The sequence below is a fragment of the Corella eumyota genome, chromosome 4, assembly GCF_963082875.1.
Source record: "Corella eumyota chromosome 4, kaCorEumy4.1, whole genome shotgun sequence".
Lineage (NCBI taxonomy): Eukaryota > Metazoa > Chordata > Ascidiacea > Phlebobranchia > Corellidae > Corella > Corella eumyota.
Genome location: NC_137493.1, coordinates 15,923,329 through 15,947,940, shown reverse-complemented (window position 1 = coordinate 15,947,940; position 24,612 = coordinate 15,923,329). Strand labels below are relative to the sequence as shown.

General features: G+C 29.8%; 4 protein-coding genes across 4 annotated transcripts; 2 read left to right on the top strand and 2 right to left on the bottom strand.

The window, feature by feature from the left end:
* Nucleotides 1-603: 603 nt before the first annotated feature.
* Nucleotides 604-7,315, bottom strand: LOC145750949 (uncharacterized). Its single transcript, XM_082567020.1, has 14 exons — nt 7,300-7,315; nt 7,062-7,127; nt 6,669-6,823; nt 6,235-6,417; nt 5,504-5,721; nt 5,177-5,304; nt 3,392-4,708; nt 3,078-3,215; nt 2,767-2,907; nt 2,289-2,520; nt 1,908-2,073; nt 1,246-1,500; nt 911-1,103; nt 604-722 (listed from the first exon to the last, which is right to left on the bottom strand). Exons 1-14 carry the CDS (start codon nt 7,313-7,315, stop codon nt 604-606), a joined length of 3,327 nt encoding a protein of 1,108 aa, XP_082423146.1.
* A 2,175-nt stretch (nt 7,316-9,490) lies between these two features.
* Nucleotides 9,491-11,238, top strand: LOC145751104 (uncharacterized). Its single transcript, XM_082567187.1, has 3 exons — nt 9,491-9,655; nt 10,110-10,271; nt 10,504-11,238. The coding sequence occupies exons 1-3, from the start codon at nt 9,518-9,520 to the stop codon at nt 11,155-11,157; spliced, it is 954 nt and encodes a 317-aa protein (XP_082423313.1). The 5' UTR covers nt 9,491-9,517; the 3' UTR covers nt 11,158-11,238.
* A 1,153-nt stretch (nt 11,239-12,391) lies between these two features.
* Nucleotides 12,392-16,490, bottom strand: LOC145750253 (transmembrane protein adipocyte-associated 1-like). The gene is made up of 8 exons (XM_082566243.1): nt 16,237-16,490; nt 15,604-15,838; nt 15,013-15,165; nt 14,415-14,531; nt 14,217-14,280; nt 13,757-13,859; nt 13,250-13,430; nt 12,392-12,646 (listed from the first exon to the last, which is right to left on the bottom strand). The coding sequence occupies exons 1-8, from the start codon at nt 16,476-16,478 to the stop codon at nt 12,464-12,466; spliced, it is 1,278 nt and encodes a 425-aa protein (XP_082422369.1). The 5' UTR covers nt 16,479-16,490; the 3' UTR covers nt 12,392-12,463.
* An 891-nt stretch (nt 16,491-17,381) lies between these two features.
* Nucleotides 17,382-24,306, top strand: LOC145750314 (centrosomal protein of 89 kDa-like). Its single transcript, XM_082566313.1, has 18 exons — nt 17,382-17,532; nt 17,704-17,854; nt 18,193-18,302; nt 18,925-19,030; nt 19,399-19,463; nt 19,645-19,728; nt 19,836-20,016; nt 20,363-20,476; nt 20,750-20,943; nt 21,126-21,236; nt 21,372-21,457; nt 21,570-21,685; nt 22,008-22,188; nt 22,384-22,447; nt 22,604-22,707; nt 22,979-23,210; nt 23,496-23,665; nt 23,834-24,306. The coding sequence occupies exons 1-18, from the start codon at nt 17,488-17,490 to the stop codon at nt 23,928-23,930; spliced, it is 2,211 nt and encodes a 736-aa protein (XP_082422439.1). The 5' UTR covers nt 17,382-17,487; the 3' UTR covers nt 23,931-24,306.
* The last annotated feature ends 306 nt before the right edge of the window (nt 24,307-24,612 follow it).

Sequence of the window (24,612 nt, the reverse complement as noted above, 5' to 3'; positions counted from 1 at the left end):
GCCGACTCTGAAGTTTAGACAACAGCAGTCAAGTCTGGCTTTACGGCCAGACGCGTCAATATAAAATGTAATGTCAGTTTTAATTTAGTATCGCGCATTTAGTGTAATCAAGTACTTGTTTTATATTATTTGTATGTACAATATAACTCGCAATCCTTAGTTAAAAGTTTGTTAATATCAAGTTGAATTAAACAGAAAGCTTAGGTGCAATTCAAGATAAACGAGTCTTAAATCTTAAACAATTTATTAATTAAATAGTCAGACTTTAGCAATAAAGGCTATGATAGAACCTATGGTGAACCCAAATTGGACAACTAACAATCCACAACCTAAAATTTAATAAACCACAAACCACCCCATATATTATATTAATATTATTAATTTAATTAAAACGTTAAGAAAACACTACAATGCCAGTCGCAAATTGCCCGAATCCTGTCCATTTTTGATTCTGCATTATTACATTACTATTCCCTGTAATTTAAGGGCTAGACAGATGTTAATACTGATTAGCTTGCCTTTCAATAAACAGAAGTCTTGTGTTAGTATTTTGATTTATTGAATGCCGTACGATACGACAAGATAAAACCAAAACGAGTCTTGCTAAACATTACTTCGAAATTTCTTATGACAAAGTAATAAAGTGGTCACGAGAATTGATACGATCATTAGAATCGATAGAAGACTTAGTATCGCGTATGTTTCGATAGGATTCATCAATTCTATAAATGAAAAAATTTGGAATTAGGAATTTAATATTAAAGAACATATTTAATATTTAAACAAAATTTTCCTACTTTCCCCAAAAAAGCTTAAAATTTGGCAAAAAAAATTATCAAAATTAAAATAATAACGAACTGACTTTAAATATAGTTACTAAGAAAGTTGTACAATTTTTTTTCCAACTTACCTATATTATTTCCAATTGGATCGTCTTCATTATCCTCTATAGGATATTCGATCTCAAAATGAGACATACCACGCGACCCTTTAATTGAATAAATTGGTCCCATAACAAGTAAAGATTTTATTTTTTCAACTGAAATAGATCGCTTAAATATCGATACCGAGTTGCAACGAGAAATATTAGTAGAAGGGCAGATCTATAATAAATATCAAAAAATTATTTTTAGAATTATTTTTAAAGTAAAAAATAGAAAATAATGTAACCCAAAAAACTAACAGGACAGTTCAAGTAGTGAATATAAAGTTAAGCACAAATGTAGTAGTATCTAAATAGTATACCTCTCTTTGTGAAGTTTCGCAAACCACTAGCCGAGCGTGGATATAAAACTGGTTACAATTTTTCATATTCGGAGTTCGGAACGAAAGACAAATTATTCCGTTCTGGGCGTTACGGGTCAGCATAAACGACAATGCATCTGAGTATGATGTCACAGTGGGACAACCGATTTCGACCAATGAGATCACCTCACTGTTTCTACCAGTCCAACTACCACACGACAAAGCAAAACTGTCAAGCGATGTAACGTATTCTTTCTGAATCGAATTAAAAAAAATTAATAAAATGTTGTCAAAAAAAGATCCTTACAATCATTAACGATAATGTCTAACGATAGTGCCAACGGGTTACGGCTAGACAGGCCTCAAGTTTGAGGCCCAATCATTTGCCACTAAGCCCAGCGTTTACGGATAGCTTACATACCCTATTAGTACTGTAGCAATCTCTGTGCATACTTTCCGTCCTAACGTTTCCTCGGGGGCTCTAAACTTACTTTTCTTATCTATTTGCACATTTTCTTATCTATTTGCAACTTTTTTTATCTATTTGTGAAACGTTGAAGATAAATACACGACAGTAGGATAACCCAAGACCTTGCCACAGAAATTACATATATAAAGAACTATATTTTCTACTAAATACACTTATATTGATATAAACATACTTCTATATTAGGTGTAGTTATAGTTGCGTAGATTCGTTGACCAACTGTGTAAACTGCGTTAGCTTGAAATCCGTTGGCACAAGTAGCTTGACATGCTTCTACGTTACAAAGTCGAATTCTTGGATCATATCGAAATGCTCCGCTTAATAAGACTGGAGATGATATCCTATAGAAGTTGAACAGAACCTTACATTTCCAATGATGTTTTAAAATGATTATATTGCCAAGCACTAATATTTCTAGGTCGAATTCAGTAAAAGAAAATACCATTTAAATCTTTTAATAAATTCAATAAAATACAATGCTAATTAAATTCTTGTCTAGGTATTGGAAAATCCAAAAAAATCCTTTATAATGTTGTTACACTAAATTTTGACTTACACCGGTCGTAATGATGTTGTTATGTTATATTCAGTTGAGTAAGAACAAGTGAACCTTCCAAGAGGGACAGGCATATCGAATTGAACGCCAGACCTTGAACGATCATTATTAAAATTTAACCAGATCTCGTTGGAAATTGTTGAACCTTCTGCTGAGTTACGAATTTGATTTTGGCAGTTTGAAAAAGGCAATGGAATCGTAATAAAACGTGTTCCATTAAGAGAAGATTGACCTAGGAAGAAGATATTCTAATTAATAATCTATATACAAGGTAAAAAAAAATATGTTAATAGATCAAACGTCTGGGTAACTGGACTTTATTTAACAATCTATACTTATTTTTGTAGATGTAATTTTCCATGTGTTTTATGTCGCTTACGTTACTATGACATAGCTTATCTTTAATTAAGGTTAACATTTATACAACCAAACACTTACTCTGTTACATCCAAAAGTTTTATATTGTCAAATTACTTACTTGAACAAGATGGATCATCTACTCTTGTTTGCCCTCCAACAGTAATGTAAGGACTTTTACCACTACCTACCATCTCGTTTAAGAAGTTATCAGATATTTCAACAACTATGTTATTGGCATCACATTTTAAACTGGGAGGGTCTGCAATCATAAAAATCAAGTTTTTAAACTAAGTTTGGTAAAAGTGTGCTCATAATTACTATTTATCAAACTTATATCTTGAGGCCCATTTTATAATAAATTGCTAATTGTTATAACAAAAAATTTTAAAAGTTTTTTTTTTAATTAAATTTTATGATTTTTATTCTTACCGATCTCACAATTCTTTCCAAGGTAACCCTGACTTCCCTCACATTTATAACCCAATGAATGGCGACATGATTCCATGCATTGACACAGATTTTGACACGGGCTGGAGTTGCATGGATTTACTGGGTCCGAAGTAAGGGCTAAAAGTAACAGTAAAAGTAAAAAATATAAAACTTAATTTAAAAATTTTGTATAAGCAATTTTTTTAACCTTTTACTTTTAGTCACGTGATCAAGCCGTTGTTTTTTTACGATCACGTGACATAAAGTAATATTTTAATTTTTTTCGGACCAAGTCACATAAAAACATTTCTTACCCTCGCAGTTAGCCCCCGTAAATCCATTATCACAAATACATACAGTTCCAACAGATACATTGAAGTTACATGTCCCGTTATTATTACATAGATGTGAGGTACACGGGTCTACAAAATCCTCACATAGGACCCCGTGGTAGTTAACAGGGCAGTGACATCCTACAGTAAAGAACCCGGTTCCATTTGTGACGTAACAGGTTCCATTGTTTAAGCAAGTTGTTGGATTAGAGTTACAGTAATCTTTTTCAGGTCCCAGGCATGTTTCACAATTGTTTCCATCGCATTGCGGTTGGCAAGAACATTGATATGAGCCCGAAGGTGTGTTTTCGCAATCTCCATTGTTAAGACAAATTGAAGGATGATCAGTACAGTAACCATGACAAGTTTCACAGTTATCGCCTTCACAATCCTTCGGACAAGTGCAGTTGTGACCCCCACCTCCGGTGTCAATACATTTTCCAGGTCCACAAATACCTGGGTTCGAAGGGCAGACGTTTAAATCGTTACAAGATTGGCAGTTATCACCAGAGCAATAGGAAAGACAGTTACAAGTGTAGTTATCACAAGTACTATTAGAGTTACAAACATCTTGGCAGGTCCCTCCGTTCTCACAAATATTTGGATATCTCTCGCAATAAGTCGTACAGTTTTCACAATTCGTACCATTGCAAAATTCTGTGCAATTGCAAGTATAATTACTCATAGTCGTACTTTCGCAGGTACCGTTATGTTGACATGGGTTACTAGCAAGGCAATAATTGCAATGCTGACATCGATCTCCATAACATTGTGGCTGACATTCACAAGTAAACGTGAGAATTGATTTAGATGTACAGGTACCTTGATTCTGGCATAACGATGGTACCACATCACAATATGGAACACAATTCTGACAGAATTTGCCTTCGCAGTTAACAGTACAAGTGCAAGAAGTGTCGTTACAAGTGCCCCCGTTTTGACAAGCGCATTGCGTGCACGTTGCGCCATCAAACGGATACTTGCAATGACATGTTGACAGATGCGAGATGGTGTTGTGGGAGCAGGTCCCATTTTTCTTGCATAATTCTAGCGACAATTCACAATGGTCTTGGTATTGGCACAACTCACCATAATACCCATCCATGCAAAAACACTCCAACTCAATTGATGTTAGGTTAAATTTACATGTCCCTCCGTTTTGACACCCCTGTTCTGCACATGGGTATTGCTGTTGACAGTAAGTGCCGTGATATCCAAACTTTGTACAATTACAAGTCACCTCACCCGAGCTGTTCGTGATGCAAGGCTGAGCATTACATGGGTCACTAGGGCAAAGATCTAAAAAAAAATTAATTAAACGATTTATATTAAAATGGATTTTATTTGGGTTAACAATATCAAAAAAGAAAGGACTATACTACAATGTTTTTTTGTTTAAATTGCTACGTCAAATTTGCATAGTATAACGGTTTTGCCTGATATTCTTTTGTGTAATAAACTGTATTAATATTAAAAGTATTTTATTGCTCAAAGTTTACGTCAACCGTCCTCTAACTCGTATCACGAATACTACAATACAATTAAACAGTTAAAGCAACAAGTCACGTGACACAGAACACGTGATAAAGATAAGGTGTAAAGACGGGAGTCTAGGTGTAAACACGTGACAAGAAATAGATAGGACTTTTAAGAGTAAACAACAATATGGCGAATTTGTTACAATATTAATATATAAACAAAACACTAACAAAGTGGTATTTATATACTAACAGAACAACCATAATATTTTATTTTCTAAGTTTTTACCTTTTATGTTGCATGTTGGGCCGAAATATTCACCTGAACATGAACAATTTTTATCCGTGTTCTGATTTAAATTCGTGCAGTTCCCCCCATTTTGACATGGGTTGGGGTAACATATATCACATCCATAACTAAATAAAATAGAACATTAATTTTACACAACAATAAAATTAAAATACATTTATGTTATATCGTATATAAAATTTACCATCTTATTCATAATATAACATAGTTACTAAAATTATCAAAAAATTTTATTTTTTCAAATTAAAAAATTTGCGTTCACTGCCATTTGCCTCATTTAAAAATATCTTATGTATTTTAAATTACCTTGCAGCAAGAGCCAAAGTTAACTCATCAGCGCCTTGTGCAATTTCGTTTACCGAAGAAAATGTTTTGCAGAAGAAGAATGCATGTGGAGTTAGTTCACAAACAGGACTTGTTTTATCGCCCATATGCAACACGAAAACCGTTATACCAGTGACGTCAGAAATAGCTTTCACAACATTGCTTGGACCTAACTCAGTGAAAGTCACCAAAAATAAAACCTGAACAAAATATCACTTTTATTAAATTAAAAGTACTGGTTGTTACTTCATCAAGTTCCTATTTCGATTCACACTGCTTTTAAATTCTCAAATAAGATTAATAATATACTTTTTATTGACAATTCAATAAAACAATTGCAACGTTAGTAATTAGACAATAATTACCAGGTCAAAAATATTAGAAACTGCAAAAAGCAACCGCGCAGAGTCAGGTTAATGAAAACTATTCTAATTTTAGACTAGAAAGTCAGTCTTCTTGTACCAATACGTGACATAAACAAATGCCGGGTTTGGGTATGGTTAAAATAACAGTGGCACGGGATGGGCCTAAGGATTTGCTGAACCACCTGCGAGGCCACGAATGTAAATATAAATAAACCAGGAATACACAACGTTGCCAGTATTCCGGAAGATAAAATTAGTCATAGATTTAAACTTCTTATCGTAGAAAAAAATCTTTGATGTGGTGCAAACACGAAATAACAAAACTTAAAGTCTTGTAATTGTATTTACCTTAGTATATCCCGCACTATCGTTGGCAAAACTGTTGGCAATGTAAAGCAAAGCTTGTGTGTAGTTAAACTGCTTGTTCGCATTTTGTGGAGCCATCTGGAGTAAAGCACTTTGTAGGGTCACGTGATCCACTACGTCACGTATCACCAAGGTCGTGTCGTTGATAAAACGAAAAACCGAAATCTAAATAAAACAAAAGATCGAGATCGAAGTACACATTTTTTTAATACTCTTATATTTTAGATATTTTTGACCCAGTATTCTTTTGAACGTATAGGATCTATAGATATCCTGCTATTCAACCTGCCAATCAGTTTTGAGCTTGACAGAAACACCTTCACCTTCTTACTTGAGGTAAGAACGGAATTATCACATGTTATAATGCCTATACTTAACCATTTTGCTTAGTGTAAATTTCTTTTTTTCAAACTTACCTTAGTAAGTCCCACATCGAGTTCAACCATTTCCGAAATTCTCATAACAAACTCGGTTAGTTGAAATAAGACTTGTTGGCTGCTGTAAGCATTAATACTGGATGACGTGTCAAGAAGAAAAGCAATGTGAAGTTTCTTATCATACAGAATACAACCTTCAACAAAAAAGAAAAATATTTTTAAACCATTTTTGGTGTGATAAAGCCGACTTTAATGTCTTGATATCATGTTATTTTTGCTACTTACAGCCTTATATGGTTTCATAATATGGGTAAATATATAATTAAATAGGTAAACACTTGTTTATGTGTTACATATTAGGACATTACAATCTTTCTTTATTTATGTTTTTGTTAGATTTTTAAAAATAAGGTATATTTAGTATTAACTTACCGCTTGTTGTATTGTCAATAGAAGGATTATACAACGACCTTGCTACGAAGTTTCCACCAAACACCGCTACAAAAAAAACATGATTTAATCATTTTTAAATAAACTCAAATCGTTTTACTATAACCTCGTTTTTTTAAGTTGTAAAGAAGGCTCAACGATTGTAGACTAAATGTGCTTTAAGTAAGATTGTTGCTCATTACTATAGGGCTTTTAAAGTGAGGAGAATTGTTTAACTTACCTTTTAATATAAACATGATAACAGCACCGAAGTAAATACTGGAATAATAAAAAAATCAAGTTAAATTCCAATATAACTACATTTAATGGTATATGAGTTATAAGATATAAATTATACTATTAAACTTTATTGACACTACCTTTTATAAGAGTTTAATAACAGCTATATATACACTTTAATTAAATAATTTTTGTACCATAAAATTTTGTAACACTTACCTTTTTAATTTCAACATTTTTAAGAAATTAATTCCTACCACCATTCACCAAACACCAATTAATAAGAACTTGCATTCAACAGTTTGGAATGCAAGTTTTTAAAGCAATTAACGTTTTGTGAAATCTTGAAATTAAAAAAAAGCCTAAAGCATGCTAGAGCAAATATTTAGTTGTGTATGTATTGTAAAGCATTTGGTTTTAAATGTAAGCCTTTTTAATGGGCAATTTTAAATCGTATTTATTTTTTTAAATATTTTTTGACCGTTAGTTGACCGATTTTTGATATAATGTAAAACCCCGCGTAAAAAAAACAATGTCATGTTTAAAACTATTAAATTAATTTGTCCATTTCCTATTACATCATTCTGTTATTTATTGTTATAACTGTCATTAAAGTGCGTAAAAAATCGAAAAACGGGATTTTTATTGAGGTATTGCGTTTTATGTAAATTATCGTTAAATGTATAACTCATAACATATTGGTTTTCATATAGTAGACAAATAAGAATTGCGTGGTTAAGATATCTATCTACGAATGCTATCGTCAAAACAAAAATATCTAAAATAAAAATTATTAATTTTTTTTGCTAATTTATATTAAATCAACCCCATAAAGAATTCTAAAATCAACAATTTTCAATATTGGCGTATTTTTATACATATGTGATTTTGCTAAATATAATCAAATGTTTTTAACGACAACAAATTAAAGATTTTAAGCCGTAAATGTTTATATAATATAAGCTAGACTACGCCTATCAGTAAATTTAAATTTAAGCTTACAAACACTAAGGGTATATTATTTAAAGCTATTAAGGCATATTATAAATGCAAATTAGGCCACTATGTTAAAAGAATAATTAGGTATTTTTTGATATACTAACAAGAAATTTAAATTAGCGTCAGATAATACCGAAATTATATGCTTTACAGTCTTATTCAGTAGTTCTTTATTGCTATAGATTTTATTATTAGAAATTGTAATTTTATGGCAATAAAAAAAAGTTTGTGATATTTATTTTTCCGACATGATTTTTGTAATCGTTTTTTTTTTAGATGATTTGAGATAAATTGCCCGCGCGAAAAACTCTGTTTAGCTGAGCCCCGAGCTATCAAATCCTCGGCGAATTGATAGAAAAAGGTTGACATGCATAATAGTCAGGTCAAGCGTAATAGTGGGCAAATTATTTTTTATGATTAATTCAAAGCAGTGTAAAAAGGTCAGTTTTTATGTTAGATCAAATTATTTTTAATTATATAAAATTTACTTAAAAAATAATTCTCAAATGATAATGAGGAAACCGAGGTGTATAATATGTTTAAAATTGTACTGTCATACATTAAAAATGGATTTATTTTTATAAAAACATGTTTTTGAAAAAAATTATTGTTGAATATATAAAGACTTTATAGTAGTTTAAATTCGTATTGAGAAAATACCAACATGTATTGACGACTAACTCTTACTATAGGATTAATATTAACAAAGTCAGATTAAAACATAGACGCGTGGTTTATTTACAATATATATCTAATTATATATATTAGACAGATAAACAAAATCATATTTTGAACTCTACAACTTTAATTTTAATTGCTATACTCTACGACAATGACGTCATAACCCACGCGTTAGGGTTTCAAAATTGCGTGGGTTCGAAATATTAAATTAAGTAGCGATTTCCTATACTTGTACAGCGTATAAAAGCTTGCTGTTTTCTAAGGACAAGAACTTAATTCTGGTAAATGTTGTATTGGCATGTGGTATTAAATATTTATAGGATAAAATTCGCCCAAATTAATCTTGTATTCGTTTATGGTAGAATGCAAATATTTATACAGAATTAAATGTAACCTTTAAGAAAGGGTGTTACAGACTTGTACGCCCTTTAATATTAATTGCATTTTAAAAATATTAAATATAGCTATTATTAAATACTAATAATTATCTATATATTCACAGGAATTAAGTTTAAAAATATATTTATAGGCTAGTAATTATGGCAAAATTATACGAATTAATAGTAGTTATGGTTATGCTGGTATTTCAAACGGCAACGGGCTGTAGCGAGATTGGGCTGGAGAAGCAATCCTTAACTATCAGAGCTCAAAAAGCGGAGACAATTGTTTATGCAAGGGTAACAGAAAACGCCCAGTCAAAATATACTAAAATTAAATTAACATATTTTTGGTCATTGCTGTAGGGCCTTTTTTATTCAACTTTAAAACCAATTTGGTAGAAATTGTTAAAATATCTTCAGTACACCTTGCGACCGCATAAAATGTATTTAAATTGCTTGTTTTTACAATGATGTAATTTATTATTTTTGGCGGTATTTTGTATTACGTGTCTTTTCAAAGAATCTCTACATAAGTAGCCGTATAAGGATAAGAACTGCTAATAAACGTCACATAAAAACGGAAGAAATTAAGTATTAAAAGCATGTAATTATGGTATAAGAGACTTAAAACTGAATAAACCACATTCTTTACGTGCTTTCGCGCAATCAGAAACTTTGATAAAAATGTGTAAATATACTTAAATGTAATGTTATATAAACTAGGAATTTAAATGTATATTTTTACTTTTAGGCTGTCCGACAATACCCTTTACGATTGGGAGGCTTATATACAACCGAGTTCGATCTGCTCTGCCTTTTAAAATGTAAAGAAAGTTACAAAGTTGAACTGAGTGAAAAGAATAAATATTTCAACGTAACTGAGATGGGATTTTCAAGCGGTAAATGCTTAAAGGTAAGAACGGAATTAATGCTTTTTGATTGGATGATAAAATAGCTGGTAAATTGATATCAAAGCATGATTACCCTCAGGGTGCTTATGTAACAATTGGTCTAATTCTAAAAGTAAAATCGGATCTTTTAAAAATGAAAAATATTACAAAAGGTATATTATACGGCAAAACAATGCGTTACTTTACAAACTCTACATATTTAAATACAATCATAACATCATTATCTTTTAACAGATCGATGTCGAGATAGGACAAGCCTACTTTATGTTTATTCAGCCTCAAGTTGAAGGAGGTATCGGGACCGGGGGGCAGAATCCGGGTCCCTTATTCGTACCCGATCAAATCAACAGCCAGAACCCGGTTCTACTTGACACAACCGAAACAAGGCAAGATTTAGAGGAATATATTTATGATAACGAGTGTCTGATGAATAGAGAACCTGGGATTGAAAAAGAAGCGGATCAAGGCGGAGAAGCGGATTTAATTCCGACATTTCCGCCCCATTTGGAAGAACCGGAAGTCCCGGAGGAGCCTGGCAATAAAGAGGAAGAAAAATACGAAAATGACAATAAAGGAGAAAAGGTTGAAGTAAAAGATAACATGAAACAAACTTTGCCTAGTACTAAAAAAGAAACAATTATTACAACTACCACAACTCCTCTTCTTACAAAGCGCACTGAAAAAACAATAATTTCTGATCAAGGCAAAAAAGAGAACGCCCCAAAGCAAATAAAGCTTGCTAGGGCGATGCGACTAACATTACTAGATACTGACCAAGAAAATAGCACTGCGACAATGGAGACCACGACATCTAGCGGGTCTAGAATATTAGTTTTTCATACTTTTAATGGTTTGATAGTAGCGACGATTTTATACTGTTTTGTCTAGATTTTATTGTTTTTTGCTTTATTTATTTTGTTTTTAATATTGCCTGAAGTCAACATTATTTTGATTCGTTTTTTATGTGAATTTGCGCTTTTATGTGAAATATACGACGTTTAACTTAAACAGGGTTTTTGGCTTAAATATTTAAAATAAAACTTTTAAACAGCTAGAAGGGACATTAAGCGAATCTCAATAAATCGCTTAATAAAACGTTGTAATTATTCTGTCAAGGTATTACACTTTATAAGTCAAATTTATACATAAAACTATTATTTAAATACCCAAAAATTACCTAAAAAAAACTCTCTTCCATTTACAGGCATCCAAATCGATTAACAGTAAAACTTTCCTACTGCACCATTTTTTCTTATAGGCTTCTCCCAATTTTCTTTCTATGTTTATGTAGAGTGTCTACCAAGGGCACGTTCTAAGTTCCCAGTAAACACGGGACCTAAAGCCAAAAAGATACCATCACTGCGATTTGAACCTGAGGTATGTTGAACGCGAATTCGTGACCAGTATTTAAAAAACAAAAGGGTCTTAAGTTTAAAGTATGCTAAATAAAGCGGCCTTCTAGCGTTAACCCAACATTCATACTTCAATAAAGTCAATGTATATATATATATTTGTATATGACTAAACAATGTGAAACTTTAAAGTAATCTCCGATGTAAAAATATGCAACAAAAATATTGATATAAATAAGTTTAACTATATTCTTAAAGTGCTACTTGACATATATCTTAAAAAATTCCTACAATAAAATTCCGCTTAATATGGCAAATTAATTATCCAAATATTCTAGTTAGGCATATCTTACTTTTATATTGTAACTAATATAAAATAGTTGACTATTTATAACTGCTGCACACCGAAGAAATACGTATACACATATAGAAGGAAGTTCAATATATTACAAAGCAGAAAGAATTTAGTTTAAGTTAGTATAGTAGCATCTTTGTAATATTAACCTTAGTTTAGATTTAAATACAGTTGTAACGAGGATATTTATCTAATGCATATAACTTAGATATAGGTTCAGTGAATTTATAATAGACAAAATGTTTAAATACTTACCAAAAGGCATATATAAAGTTATTAGTTTTATATTAAAAGCTGATTAGAGTATATCTCAAAAGCATTTTGGGATTGTTTGGTATTTTTTGTTGGACATTTTTAAATTGTGTGATAGCTTCTCAAGATATTTTAAAAATGATAAGTCGTTTTTTGCGGAGAATTTTTAGTTCGTAGAGCAGTTTTGCAGAAAATATTAAACATTTTAAAGCATTTTTTTTTTTTTTTTTTTCAATTATTCACTTCTGTTTTCTTCGTTAAAAAAACTGTGTGAACTATCAGGTGTGGTGGACGGGTATTCGTCAAATGATTGGCTAGCAAAATCATGAAGTGGTTCTTCTATATGACCATTTGATATCTGGTAAGGCTGGTTCTGACCATGGTCGAATACTAGAATCCCACTAAGGGTTGAATCCACCTTCAAAAATTCATTTATAAATTGGGTTTGGTGACAAAATTTTGGTAATTTATTTTTCTTTGGAGCATTTTAGTTTTTATTGGTGAGTTTTAAATCTAAATAAGTGCTTTAAAGTAACCTCATAATGACTATCTACCAAACTATGGTTTAAACTAGCCCCTTATACCATAGAAATTCGCATAACCGAATAAACGCATGATTTTCAGCCACGTTTACATAGCAGAAAAGTCACTTTTACTATAAACATTAGTCACGTAATGAATTCGTTTTATAACTTAATATGACGTCACGTGTAAGCGTCACGAGATAAATAATTAAACATCATTACAAATATATGTATATTAGTCATAAGTTAATTTAAAAGACCCTTCTAAACACTATGCCGAAAAAATGTTAATTGTTATGATGCAATAGCAAAAATATAACAAAACTTATTTCAGGTTTTAGGTATGCCAAAACGCATGGACTACATGCACTAAGCATAACCATGAAAGATCAGGGGTTCGATTCCCACTGCTTCCATGCCATAACATCTTTTAACAAAACGCAAAAAACGGCTTTGAAAGTATTAAACAGTCTGACTTTTTCTTTTTTAAGACTTACCGTTATACCATTCGTTGGTACATCGTAATCAGCGATATCAGGCAACCCTTCATCCACATGTGTGGCATATGAAAACAACATGTTGTTAGGCTTAGTTGTTCCGAAGTAAGAGCTCAGGAATGTCCAATAAACCATCGGTGCAAAGATTGTAAAATAAGCCAGCGAAAACGCGTTCAAAAGACTAAAATTATAAAAATATGGATAATGTTAAGATACTAATAGGTCTTATACTAATTGGATTGGTTTAAAAGCAGAATGTAACTATATTTGTGGTATGTAACCTTTTTATTATCATAGGGAATAACTACTGATGGCTTAAGAAAAAATATCGTTAAAAAATCAAATAAATTCTAATTATATATAATGTAAGATATTAAATTTAGGGTGTACTTCACAGAAGCTTATTAATTATTAAAGGATTTTTAATACAATAGGCTTATTAAGTTATTATACAACATCATAATTGTATTAAAAATTGGCTAATATTAGGATTTTTGTTAAACTTACCATAAACCATTCATATTGTTGTATAATAATAACCCACTACCTAGGGCAGCAAGAAAATAGAGTAAGGACATAAAAGCAACGTAGATATAAAACGATTTTCGAGCTAAAAATAAAAACAAAAATTAATTTACTGCAGAAAGCACTATTTATACAGACTGTCTTACTAACATAATAAAAGAAAGGCATTTTTTGCTTTTTATTTTTTTTAAGGTAATATTGTTATTGGTTTAAAAATTTAATTTAAAAGTTATTGTTTTATATTTAAATAAATCCAAGAATCAAGCATGGCTTAAGGGCAATAAAAATTAAAGTAAAAGAGGTTTTTGGTTTTTATAATAAGTGCTGATACAGATTTTTATACTCAATAATAATGTAATAAATTTAAAATAATATTTATCTTAAATATATTCTAAAAAATTTAATTTTGTATTTTAAATAAATTTTAGAGTAATTTACTTACTTGGCACTGATAAATACTTCTGCAGAAATTTCAAAAAAGGTAACGACAGAACTAGAAGATATATCTAAAAATAAAATACAACTTTATTAACATATAAAAGTTAAACAACTAAATTAACTAGGTAATGATATCCTAATTTACTAAACCCACACAAATTATATTTGAAATAATTTAATAATATTAAATGATAAGACTTACCATAAGAAACACAATAGAAGTTATAAAGCAAAATAATGAACCGCCATGACCATAAACTGTCCAATTTGTATCTTTTATATCAAACTTCGGGTCTGGTACAACTAGTTCAAGGACCCCCTAAAATAAAATTAAAAATATTAAAAAAATAAAATAAATTCTTTACAAATCTCTGTGAAATGTAAAAAGCATGAAGTTAGTAAGCTTAATTTTGTTGCACTACAGCAAAAATTAGAAATTGTTGAACTGATTTTTAAGTATTAATAAAAGCAAATATTTTGACTTGGCCAATTTAAAGGGTTAAGTTTTCTTTAACTATCTATATAACAATTTAGTAAAAAATAAAAACAATCAAGTCTCCAGTTTCACTATACTATGATATAAGAACATAACGTCATTCTATTCATGGTATAAAAAAACTGACATTTTATTATTCCAAAATACAAAAATAAATAAAACAAATATTATTATAGATCTATATCAAACCTAGATCCTTACATATTTGTATTAGACTTCAACAATGTTATTGATATTTTTGTATTGTTTGTTTAACGTCTTTATTTTTGATTATTAATAATAAATCACACAAAATGATATTCACCTGTACAGCTGAATATACAAGCGCAAAGAAAGTAGTCACAAACAGAACACGTTTGATGCTGGTTTTACTGTCAAGATGTCCAAAAGCGATTCCAAAAACCAAAACACTCATCTCTGCCATCAGGAGGAAGAATCTCAACACTACCCATAAAATCTGTAAAAAATAATTCAATTAGTTTGCGTTCTGTTAATACAAAAAATAATAACCTTACTATAAAACATACCATCAGCGTGGTGTACTGGTCACAACACTTGACTTTACAACATGATGTCCTGAGTTCGATCCCCATTGCTCTTATGCTGTAGCGCCATTGAATAAGGCACTATAAGTAGTATGAACTTCCGCTGAGCTAGCACTTAATTAGCAGCCTAATTATCGAGCAGTAATATTTAAAAATATCCCAAACTACCGAAGGCAACTTAAGACTGGATCTGAATAACTACAGTTACTCTATGTTTTGGTCAGGGAGTCGACCTTTCCATTTGAAGAAGAATAAATTAAAAAAAACAGACCTTAACAAAACAGACCTTAAAAACTTAAGTTAAATTATAACTAGCAGATTTATCATTAAAAATCAAAAATTAAAATTACTTTATTTGCATCATTTCCATTGAGACTCGTAGCATCAACAGTCATGGACACAATACATCGAATAACTGCCAGAATCGCTGTCACCGCAACCAGGGTAAAGTAGGTAACAAATATGGGGCTTCCCCCACTGCCTATTCCAGACAGAATTCGATGCCAAACTCTTCTCATTCGATAAAGTACAAAAATAAGAAAAATCACATTGGGGATAAACAAAATAACATCCCAGATACGAACTCTAAAAACGAAAAAAAATTTTGATATTGAATTTTGAATTATAATATAATATATTTATAAAAGTAATTATTTTGGCATATGAATATTTATTGTAATAATTACTAATAGATATATTAGTAATAGATATATATAGCCTATATATCTATTTAATTCTTAAAAACTTAAATGTTAAATACAGCTTTTCATGATATATATAATTCAAAATCCACCACTTTCTTTAAGTTGTTAAATTAATAAAAATAAAATAATTTTAACAACAACAAAAAATTAAAATAACACTGTTAAAATAAAAAAATAAAATTAAAATAAAAACAGCTACTAAAACATTAAAGAAAATTACTTTTATTAATTTTTTTAATTATTAAATAAATAAAAGTTTCTTTTAAAAATATAACTTACCTGGTATTATAAATATCTTGGTATAAAACACTTAAACATTTGCTTTCTGAAGTATTTGAATATGGGGTTGTGGTAATTACCGATGTATTTGGAAAATATGTTGTAGTTGTTGTTGTATTGGGAAGGATTGTGGTTGTCTGATTTATTGTTGTTGTTGATGTTGTTAGTAAAGTTGTTGTAGTTCCATTTGTTGTTGTTTGAATAGTTACCGGCGTTGTTGTAGTTGAAATATTACTTGACATTTTTATTAAAAGTTTATCTAAATTTAGAAAAATCAAACAGTTAAAAAATTATTAACGTGTTCAGAATAAGGCACTTACAGACTTAGCAACTAGAACTACTGACCAATAGAATTAAATTTATGTATTAAACAAGCATGTAAATAACAAGACTAACAAAATACTTTATTTTTATAAACTCATATAAGTCTATAAGCCTTGTAAAGACTTAAATTAACTTGATTAATTTTGAAATACTTTTGACAGTTTGAAGGGAATTGTAAGATTGTTGTTAACCGCATTTACCTACGACCTTCAGATGTTATTTAAATAAAAACAACAATACACTTATCTTTAGACTAACCACATTTATGTAATAGTGTCCTTATGTTAATAATTTAAGTATAAGTTTATCATTAGTCCTACAGAACGCATTTTTATTTTAAAAGTTTTCGCCTTTACATTTTAATGTTGTTTGTTTACGAAAAGATGTAGAACCGGGCACCAACGGTCACAACCGCAAGGAACCGTGGATTTATAAATTATTAATTATTTAATTTTATTTAATAAAATAGTAACAAAAACATTTCATAAAAGTTAATAGCAAAACAGAAAGCATTATAGTAATGCAATATCTAAGATTTAAAAAATCTATTTTAATCACGCATACATTTTTCTAAAAATAGAAAAAAATACATAAGAGTTGTTAAATTCTCTATTAATACCTAAATACATACTAAAAAAATAATATCACAAAAAGAATAATTTAATTAATATAAAAATAACAGATTAATATTTTAAAATAAACTTAAAAAATGTTTTTAAATTTGTGCAAAAATATTTGACAACATTGGAATGTGGAAAATGTAAACATTTTGTAACTACAGACGCGGTCGATAATTTTTTTTACAAGGGTTCACACTTGATTTAAGTGTGTTTTATGTTTATTTCGTATTATTTGAAGTAACACCAGCTAGAACTGTGTATATTTGTAAATATTGGAGTAGTTTTTATCGTGAAATAAAGATTTCTGATGTCTCGATTTACAGTAAAGAAGAAAAAAGATGTATCGCCTTACGTAAGCTAAAAAAACATTTTTATTTTAAGGCAATATTTCAAATTTTAAAAAGCATAAACATTTTAAACGTCTTTTAAAAATTTTTATAGGCCTTAACTTTGCAAAAATTTTAATATTCTTAAGAAAAAAGTAACTATAGTAAAAACACCTAAAAATTTTATTTTTTTATAGCGACATATTGGTTTGGCTTTAGTGCCCCCTGTAGCTTTCACAGCCGTCCCAAACAGCCCTCCACCGACCCCAACTATACAAAAGAAAGGAAAGAAAAAGAAGGCAGTGATGTCACCTGTAGTTCCGGCTATTATTGCTGCAACAAGAACTGGTTTGTAACATCAGTTTTAAGACATGTTTGGTTTTCTATCAACTATATTAAATTACAAAATATTTAAAAATTGGTTGTAAAATGAAAACTTTTCACAAGAGATTTTTCTTTCAAGTAAAACATATTTAAATTTTGTTATAAGCTTACACAATTAAATTTAAATTACTAATTTTGAAATATGTTATATTATTTCAAAAAATTACAAAAAGTTAGACAGTTTCGTGGAATAAACTTCCTTACAAATAATTTCTTCCTAAATTGAACAACTTTTTTATTATAAGCTAGTACAAACAAATTTAAATTCCTATTTTTTATTTTTTTTTTTATTATTTTTTTAGCTCGAATTATTGGAGTTGGACCACAAACCTCAGGAATAAATATCGAGAATGTTGGAGTTAGTTACGAACCCATGCACCACAGATTAAGTGATGGCAATTATGTGGAAGAGGTAAGTACACTTTATGATACTTCAACTTAAGTTACCAAACATTTGGTCACATTCAATTGTTTGATTATAACAATTCAATTTATGATTAACATTATATTTTACGTGTTAATGTCAATTTTTTTTGTATATATCTTTATCCTCGATGTGGGAAAGTCGAATGCGCGTCTTAAACATAGAGTAACATTAGTTACTCCGACCCAGTCTCGAGTTGCCTGTGGCAGTTTGGGATATTATAAATTATAATTGCCCGGTAATTATATTGCTGATTAAGTGCTGGCTCAGCAGGAGTTCAGACTGTTTATAGCACCTTACTCAAGGGCACTACAGCATAAAAGCAGTGGGGATTGAACCCACGACCCCATGTGTGGTGTAGCAAGTGTTCTTACCACTAAACCACGCTGCCGATTGTTTGATTTCTGACCTTTAAAAATTGCTATTTTGTAAAGATTTTTTTAAAAATGTTGAGGTGGAAACTTAGAAAAATGTGGGTAAAATAAGATGTATATACTATGCCTGCAGAGTATTTTTTGTGTTTACTAACAAACAAGTTGTTGCCACTTGTACTAAAAGGAATTACTGTTTTTTTGTATTTTTATAATAATGTAATGTTTTTCACTTACAGGATGACATGTATGCTAGAATTCAATACAACACCGATGGTTCACCACAAGATGGATTTATAGAAGAAGATGAAAACTCTGGACTTCATTCAGATAGTTACAATGATGGTAAATTCATTGTGTATTTATGTACCAACAAGAATCAAATTTTTAGTCATCTATATATAATGGAGGTTATATAAATACACGTGTCTCCCATTTATAACTCAAAATGAAAAACACTGCCATTTATGGTGTGCGGGTTAATTATGGCTGGCAAATATTAGTTAAGAGATATTATAAGACTATATTACGACAAATAAAATCCTGTTGTGGGACGGGTTATCGACTAGTAAAAACGATGCTAGAAATAAAATAATAAAATGCATAAAACTTTTCCATCCATGATTAGATGTTTTAAGAAATCTTGTGTTTACTTTAAAAATGACAAAAGTTACTGTTAATTTTAAATGTTAAAAAATAATATTACTTTATAGACAGCATTACTCAAGTTACATCAAGACAATCTCATTCAGCTGATGTATATGCCGTCCCACACAAGGTAAATAAACATTTTTCATATCATAGCAACATTATATTTCACTCCCTTACAGTTTCAGTTACAAGAAAAACTATAAAATAAATTCTCAAATCTGGTCGTAAATTTGTTTGATTTTGGGTTGTAAAGTTTACTATATACACACAAGTATAACTTGGTTGTTAAATATTGACTTTTTTAAAAGATAACGCCTAGAAAAAAGAAATCGAAGAAAGTGAAAAGAAAAATAATTGAAGAGCCTACTGTAATGCCTTCTACTTCTAAAATGGTAATTACTTTTTTTAAACTTCTTTTTTTTTCAAAGTCTGTTCTAAATAATTTTCAAAGTTTTTAAAGTTTTATTTTTCTTCACAAGAATATTTAATTTTTTTTTAGCAAACTTTTCAAGTTCCTCTTCAAAGAGCAGCAGGTGATGTAGATCACCATGACAACAGTGAGGAGTCCTCCAAGATCAAAGATCTGGAAGAGAGGATGAGATTAAAAGATGAGCAAACTCGGGAAATGATCTTTAAACTCATGGAAGAAAAGAAAAGTCAGTATTCAAAGACAACTGAAGGTGAATTAATAAAGTTTAAAACAACTTATATTTCTTTTATTTTTATTTACCCTTGATGTAAAAAGATCGACTTTACAATCTAAACATAGAGTAACATCAAATACCCCAACCCAGTCTCAACTTCGGCAGTTTAAGATATTATAGATTAGAATTGTTTGATGGTAATAAGCTGCTAATTAGGTATTGGTTAGGGCGCTACAGCATGAGAGCAATGGGGATTCAACCCAGTACTTCATGTAATGAATCCAAGTGTTCTGGCCACTACACGACAGTAACTGAGGTAACTAAGGGTTTCATTTTGGGTGTTTTATAAAAAATTTCACCCAAATTATGTTTGAATTAACAGAGCAACCTTCTTCTGGGTATGGTGAAAATGCTACAGAGAATTTTACAGATGAAAATACTGAAATAAACGACCACCAATTGGTCAGAGATATTGTGGAAATACTGAAAGGAGGAAGTAAGTTGTTAAACATAAGAAATTAAAACCTATGTTGTGGCACATAATCACAAGTCAAGTTATAACTACATAGGTCTATCATTTTTAATCCTAAACTGAAGTTTTTCTGTTCATTTTTATTTTTTATCAATAACTAACGAATAAATAAATATACAGTCAGTTCTGTAAATTTAAGTACATAAATATGCATGTAATGTTAATCACAAGGGCAATCACTTTTCATTAAAAATAATATTAAATATATAAACACTATAACAAAAAATACATATCTAGGTATAATGGGCATGGAGGGCATAGTCTTAAAGCAACAAATACAAGAAATGGTGGATGAAAACGAAGTGTTGAAGATAACAGTGCACAGACTCAATGTAGAACTGAGTAAATATCAACAAAAATATACAGACTCATCAGCTGAACTTCAGAATGTTAAAGGACTGCCTGAAGATTCTAACATACCAAAATGGATGGTAAATCAAATTATTCCATTTGGCCCTTTATTTCAACTTAAGTATTTAATAAACAAATCATGTTACACCAGTGTGTTAAAAACTTAAAAAATAAGTTTTTGTTTATTGCCTGCAAAAGGTAAATTAATGATTTTGTCAAAAAACTAGACCATATAATAAATTTAATTGTAATGCTTTTTTAGACTGATACAAAGTTTCTGTCTCCACTTTTCCTGAGTTATGATAACCAGCTACAAACACAAGCTGAACAGATCCAAATATATCAACAAAAATTTAACGAGTTGGCTAAACAGGTAAATAGTAACCTTGCATTTATGGTTTGACTAAACGAATAATAATACAACAATCTAATTTAGGTAAAATTGAGGTCTTGATAAAAATAAGCATCTTTGTGTATATCTTGTATTGACAATTGGTATTTTGTTTAGATGGAGGTTATTCTACAAGAGAATGAAATTCTTCAATATAACAACCAAGAAAAAAAAGCAGAACCTTACGTTTCTCAAGAAAGATGGTATGTAAAATAAAATTCTTATAATATATAGTATAATAGGCAATATAATATGCAAAAATATAATATATAGTGTAATAGGCAATCTTAAAAACTCAGGTTATATTTTTTGTAGGGATAATGTGAAAGAGCAAAACAATTTGATGGTAGATGAGATTCATGTACTGATGGAACAGCTTGAATTAATGGAGGGCAAGGTCAAAGACATGCACAAGAAACACGTCACTGAGGGTTAGTTTATTTATTTAAACTTTAAAATAAGTCACAACTAAAAATTCATTGAAAAAATTCTAACAACACAACTATTACTAAAGTAATTATAATTATTGCTCGCCTTTTTGCATTATTAATATACTTGTTGTCCAATTTACATGTTAGTTTATTTTAAAGCTAATTACTGCTAAATTATTTAGGCATTACTAAATATACTACAACATGTAAACAGTGGAAATTCAAATCTAAAATTAAAATATTGCCCAATAATTAGTACTACAAACAATATGCTACATAAACCTACCTATTTAATAACAAAATATCATGCTTTTCAATATAGTTGGTCAACTGTCTCAAAGACTTGCATTAACTGATGCTGAATTAGAACATACTGAGAAAGCAAGAACAGATATCAAATTGGATTTGGAAGAGTTAAAAGAAAAACACGAAAAGTTAAACAGGGAAACTAATGAAAAAGTATCACCAAGAGATCATATTAAAACAATTGCACATTACAAAGGGTAAGTAATATCAAATAAATATACAAAACTCTTTCTTACGCCTTTTAAAGCAATTTTTTCAGTCTATTAACATAAAGAATGCCTTAATAACCTTAATTGGTGTTAAGAACTACAATAATACCAAATTTTGAGCTGTTTACTACACTAAAGGTATATAGTAAACTGGATTGGTAATCTTTACTTTTTGTTTTAAAGTGAAATCGAAGACTTAAAAGAACAAAACACAAAAGATTTTAAAGAAACAATGAATAAAGTGAAGGTAAATAAAGAACAACACCTTTCTTTATTGTCTTTATAAAGTATCATTTACCTTATGTGTTAAGTCCAGATATTACATATAACTCACTAGATAAAATTACTATATACTCAATATTGTAAATTGTAAACTGAAATTTAACAAACTTGATTTTTTCAGGAAATGCAAAAAGAAAAGACAAACGCCCTGCATGAAGTTGTTGAAATAAATGTAGAGAAAAAACAACTGCAAGGAGAGATTGAAGTTTTAAAAGAAAGCAGAAGGTTTGTTTTAAGAATTTAAGCTACATACTAAAATATAAAATGTGGTATTAAACTTTAAAGGTAACTACTCAACCTAGGTTACCTTTTCTTTGCCCATAAAAATATAACAAAGTGAAAATTTACTAAAAACTAACATAAATAATTGACCTTTGAAAAATATAAATTTTGCTGGCTAAATGTATGCTGAAAAAGTACTGACGTTCTATAAAACCACTGACAACTAATTATTACTCTTCTACAAAAAAAAACTAAAACTTTTTGTGTAATTTAGAAAACTTAAAGACCACATTGAATTACTACAAAGTGACTTAGATGCTTCAAACGAAAGGGAACTCCAATGCCAAGTTCACCTTGCTAACGTGGTTCGAGTTGCAGAGAAAGCCACATTGGAGCGTTCAACTTATGCTGCAATGGCTGAAAAGGAACAGAAGGCTTCAGAATCTGCGTTAAGGCAAACTATGAGAGAAAAATGGGAGATGGGAAGAATGGAAGAAACTTTAAAGGTTTATTTTAAACTCCTTTTTGTGAAATTAGTCATTGCCTGCCCTTCTTTTTTAATTAATATTTGGCCTATTGATTTCTAATATTTGACCTATTGATTTGCCTATCATTACAAATGACAGATTCTTTAATGTTAAAGTAAATACATACATAATATCCAATTGGTCACATAATGTATGTATTGTCCATAAAGCTCTTTTGTATAAATATTTATATTAAAAAATATTTAAAGCAAGAATTTGCAATGGCTGCATAGTCTAACCCTAAATATTTATGTTTTTCTATAGAATTGTCGCAGCAAACTTGCTATCCAGTCTCGAGACGTCGATGGAAGATTAAAAGAAGTTGAAGAGTCACATCAAGGTCACTTGATGGAGCAAGAGAGGGAGGTTAAACATCTCCGGAAGCTGCTGCATCAGAAGCAAGAAGCGTTGGAGGATATGACAAGAAGCAAACAGTAAGATTTTAAAATTGTTTCTTAAGTTTTGAAACTTCGTTATGCTAGCAACTGTAACATTAAAACCTAACATAAGTACAAACCTGGGACCTAATATATATTTTTTAATTATTTTAAAGCTTAATTACCAATACAACACCTATTTTTAATACAATATTTTAATAATAGGGATATTGAAAATCAGTTAGAAAATGTGTGGCAGGCTGCTAGTGCTGAAAACAAAAGAATTATGGAATCCATAAACAAATCTAACTTTAACTATTAGCTAAACTATTTTACACAATATATTTGTCCAATGATGTACATATATATGTAAATAAATCATTTGAAATGTCGAATTTTTGTATAACAACAAGTTTTTTTTACAATGTCTGTTCTTTTGTACCTTATGAGATTGAAATTATTTTTGTACTTTTTTACAGCTTGCTGCTTTGTATTATGCTTTTTGTAACTTTTTTACTAATTATTCCGGTACAAACTTTACGTTTTTAAATTAGTTCTTATTCTAAATAAGTTATTTTTTATATTTTTAAACCAAATATACTGTGCTAAAGAGTTCCATCCGATATAATTGGTATTTCATGTTTACTGATGTCTGTGTTATGCATGCTTTATTTCTATGTATAGGCAATAAAAGTATTATAAGGTGAAAGTGTATTTTTTAACTAATAACTGTGGTGTCTGATTAAGTATTTTGAATACTCTAGCATTAAGCTTACTTAGGTTATTATGCTATGCTGTTTTACTAACTTGATTAAGGAATAATCAGTTTGTAAAAACATAATAAGACCGCATTGTTCAAATTTATAAAGTTTCCAATTATCACAAGTATTAAAAATATCAATAAATACTAATTTAAACAATCTCAAAATTTTAAATTCTTATTTCTAACTGACTTATATTTGATATATATTTGTATTTTCTCTGGCGCAGAACACATGATAATA

What these genes read in the sequence shown, in the direction of transcription:
- LOC145750949 (XM_082567020.1), bottom strand. An exon ending in TAACTACACCTAATATAGAA is followed by an intron (nt 1,501 to 1,907) that starts GTATGTTTATAT and finishes AATTCGATTCAG; the next exon opens with AAAGAATACGTTACATCGCT. An exon ending in GCGAAACTTCACAAAGAGAG is followed by an intron (nt 1,104 to 1,245) that starts GTATACTATTTA and finishes TATTTATTATAG; the next exon opens with ATCTGCCCTTCTACTAATAT.
- LOC145751104 (XM_082567187.1), top strand. Translation starts at nt 9,518, where the DNA reads ATGGCAAAATTATACGAATTAATAGTAGTTATGGTTATGCTGGTATTT. An exon ending in AGACAATTGTTTATGCAAGG is followed by an intron (nt 9,656 to 10,109) that starts GTAACAGAAAAC and finishes TTTTACTTTTAG; the next exon opens with GCTGTCCGACAATACCCTTT. An exon ending in CAAGCGGTAAATGCTTAAAG is followed by an intron (nt 10,272 to 10,503) that starts GTAAGAACGGAA and finishes ATCTTTTAACAG; the next exon opens with ATCGATGTCGAGATAGGACA.
- LOC145750253 (XM_082566243.1), bottom strand. Translation starts at nt 16,478, where the DNA reads ATGTCAAGTAATATTTCAACTACAACAACGCCGGTAACTATTCAAACA. An exon ending in TTGTATATTCAGCTGTACAG is followed by an intron (nt 14,532 to 15,012) that starts GTGAATATCATT and finishes ATTTTATTTTAG; the next exon opens with GGGGTCCTTGAACTAGTTGT. An exon ending in TACCAACGAATGGTATAACG is followed by an intron (nt 12,647 to 13,249) that starts GTAAGTCTTAAA and finishes GAATTTTTGAAG; the next exon opens with GTGGATTCAACCCTTAGTGG.
- LOC145750314 (XM_082566313.1), top strand. Translation starts at nt 17,488, where the DNA reads ATGTCTCGATTTACAGTAAAGAAGAAAAAAGATGTATCGCCTTAC. An exon ending in TGCCTTCTACTTCTAAAATG is followed by an intron (nt 19,729 to 19,835) that starts GTAATTACTTTT and finishes ATTTTTTTTTAG; the next exon opens with CAAACTTTTCAAGTTCCTCT. An exon ending in GATATGACAAGAAGCAAACA is followed by an intron (nt 23,666 to 23,833) that starts GTAAGATTTTAA and finishes TTTTAATAATAG; the next exon opens with GGATATTGAAAATCAGTTAG.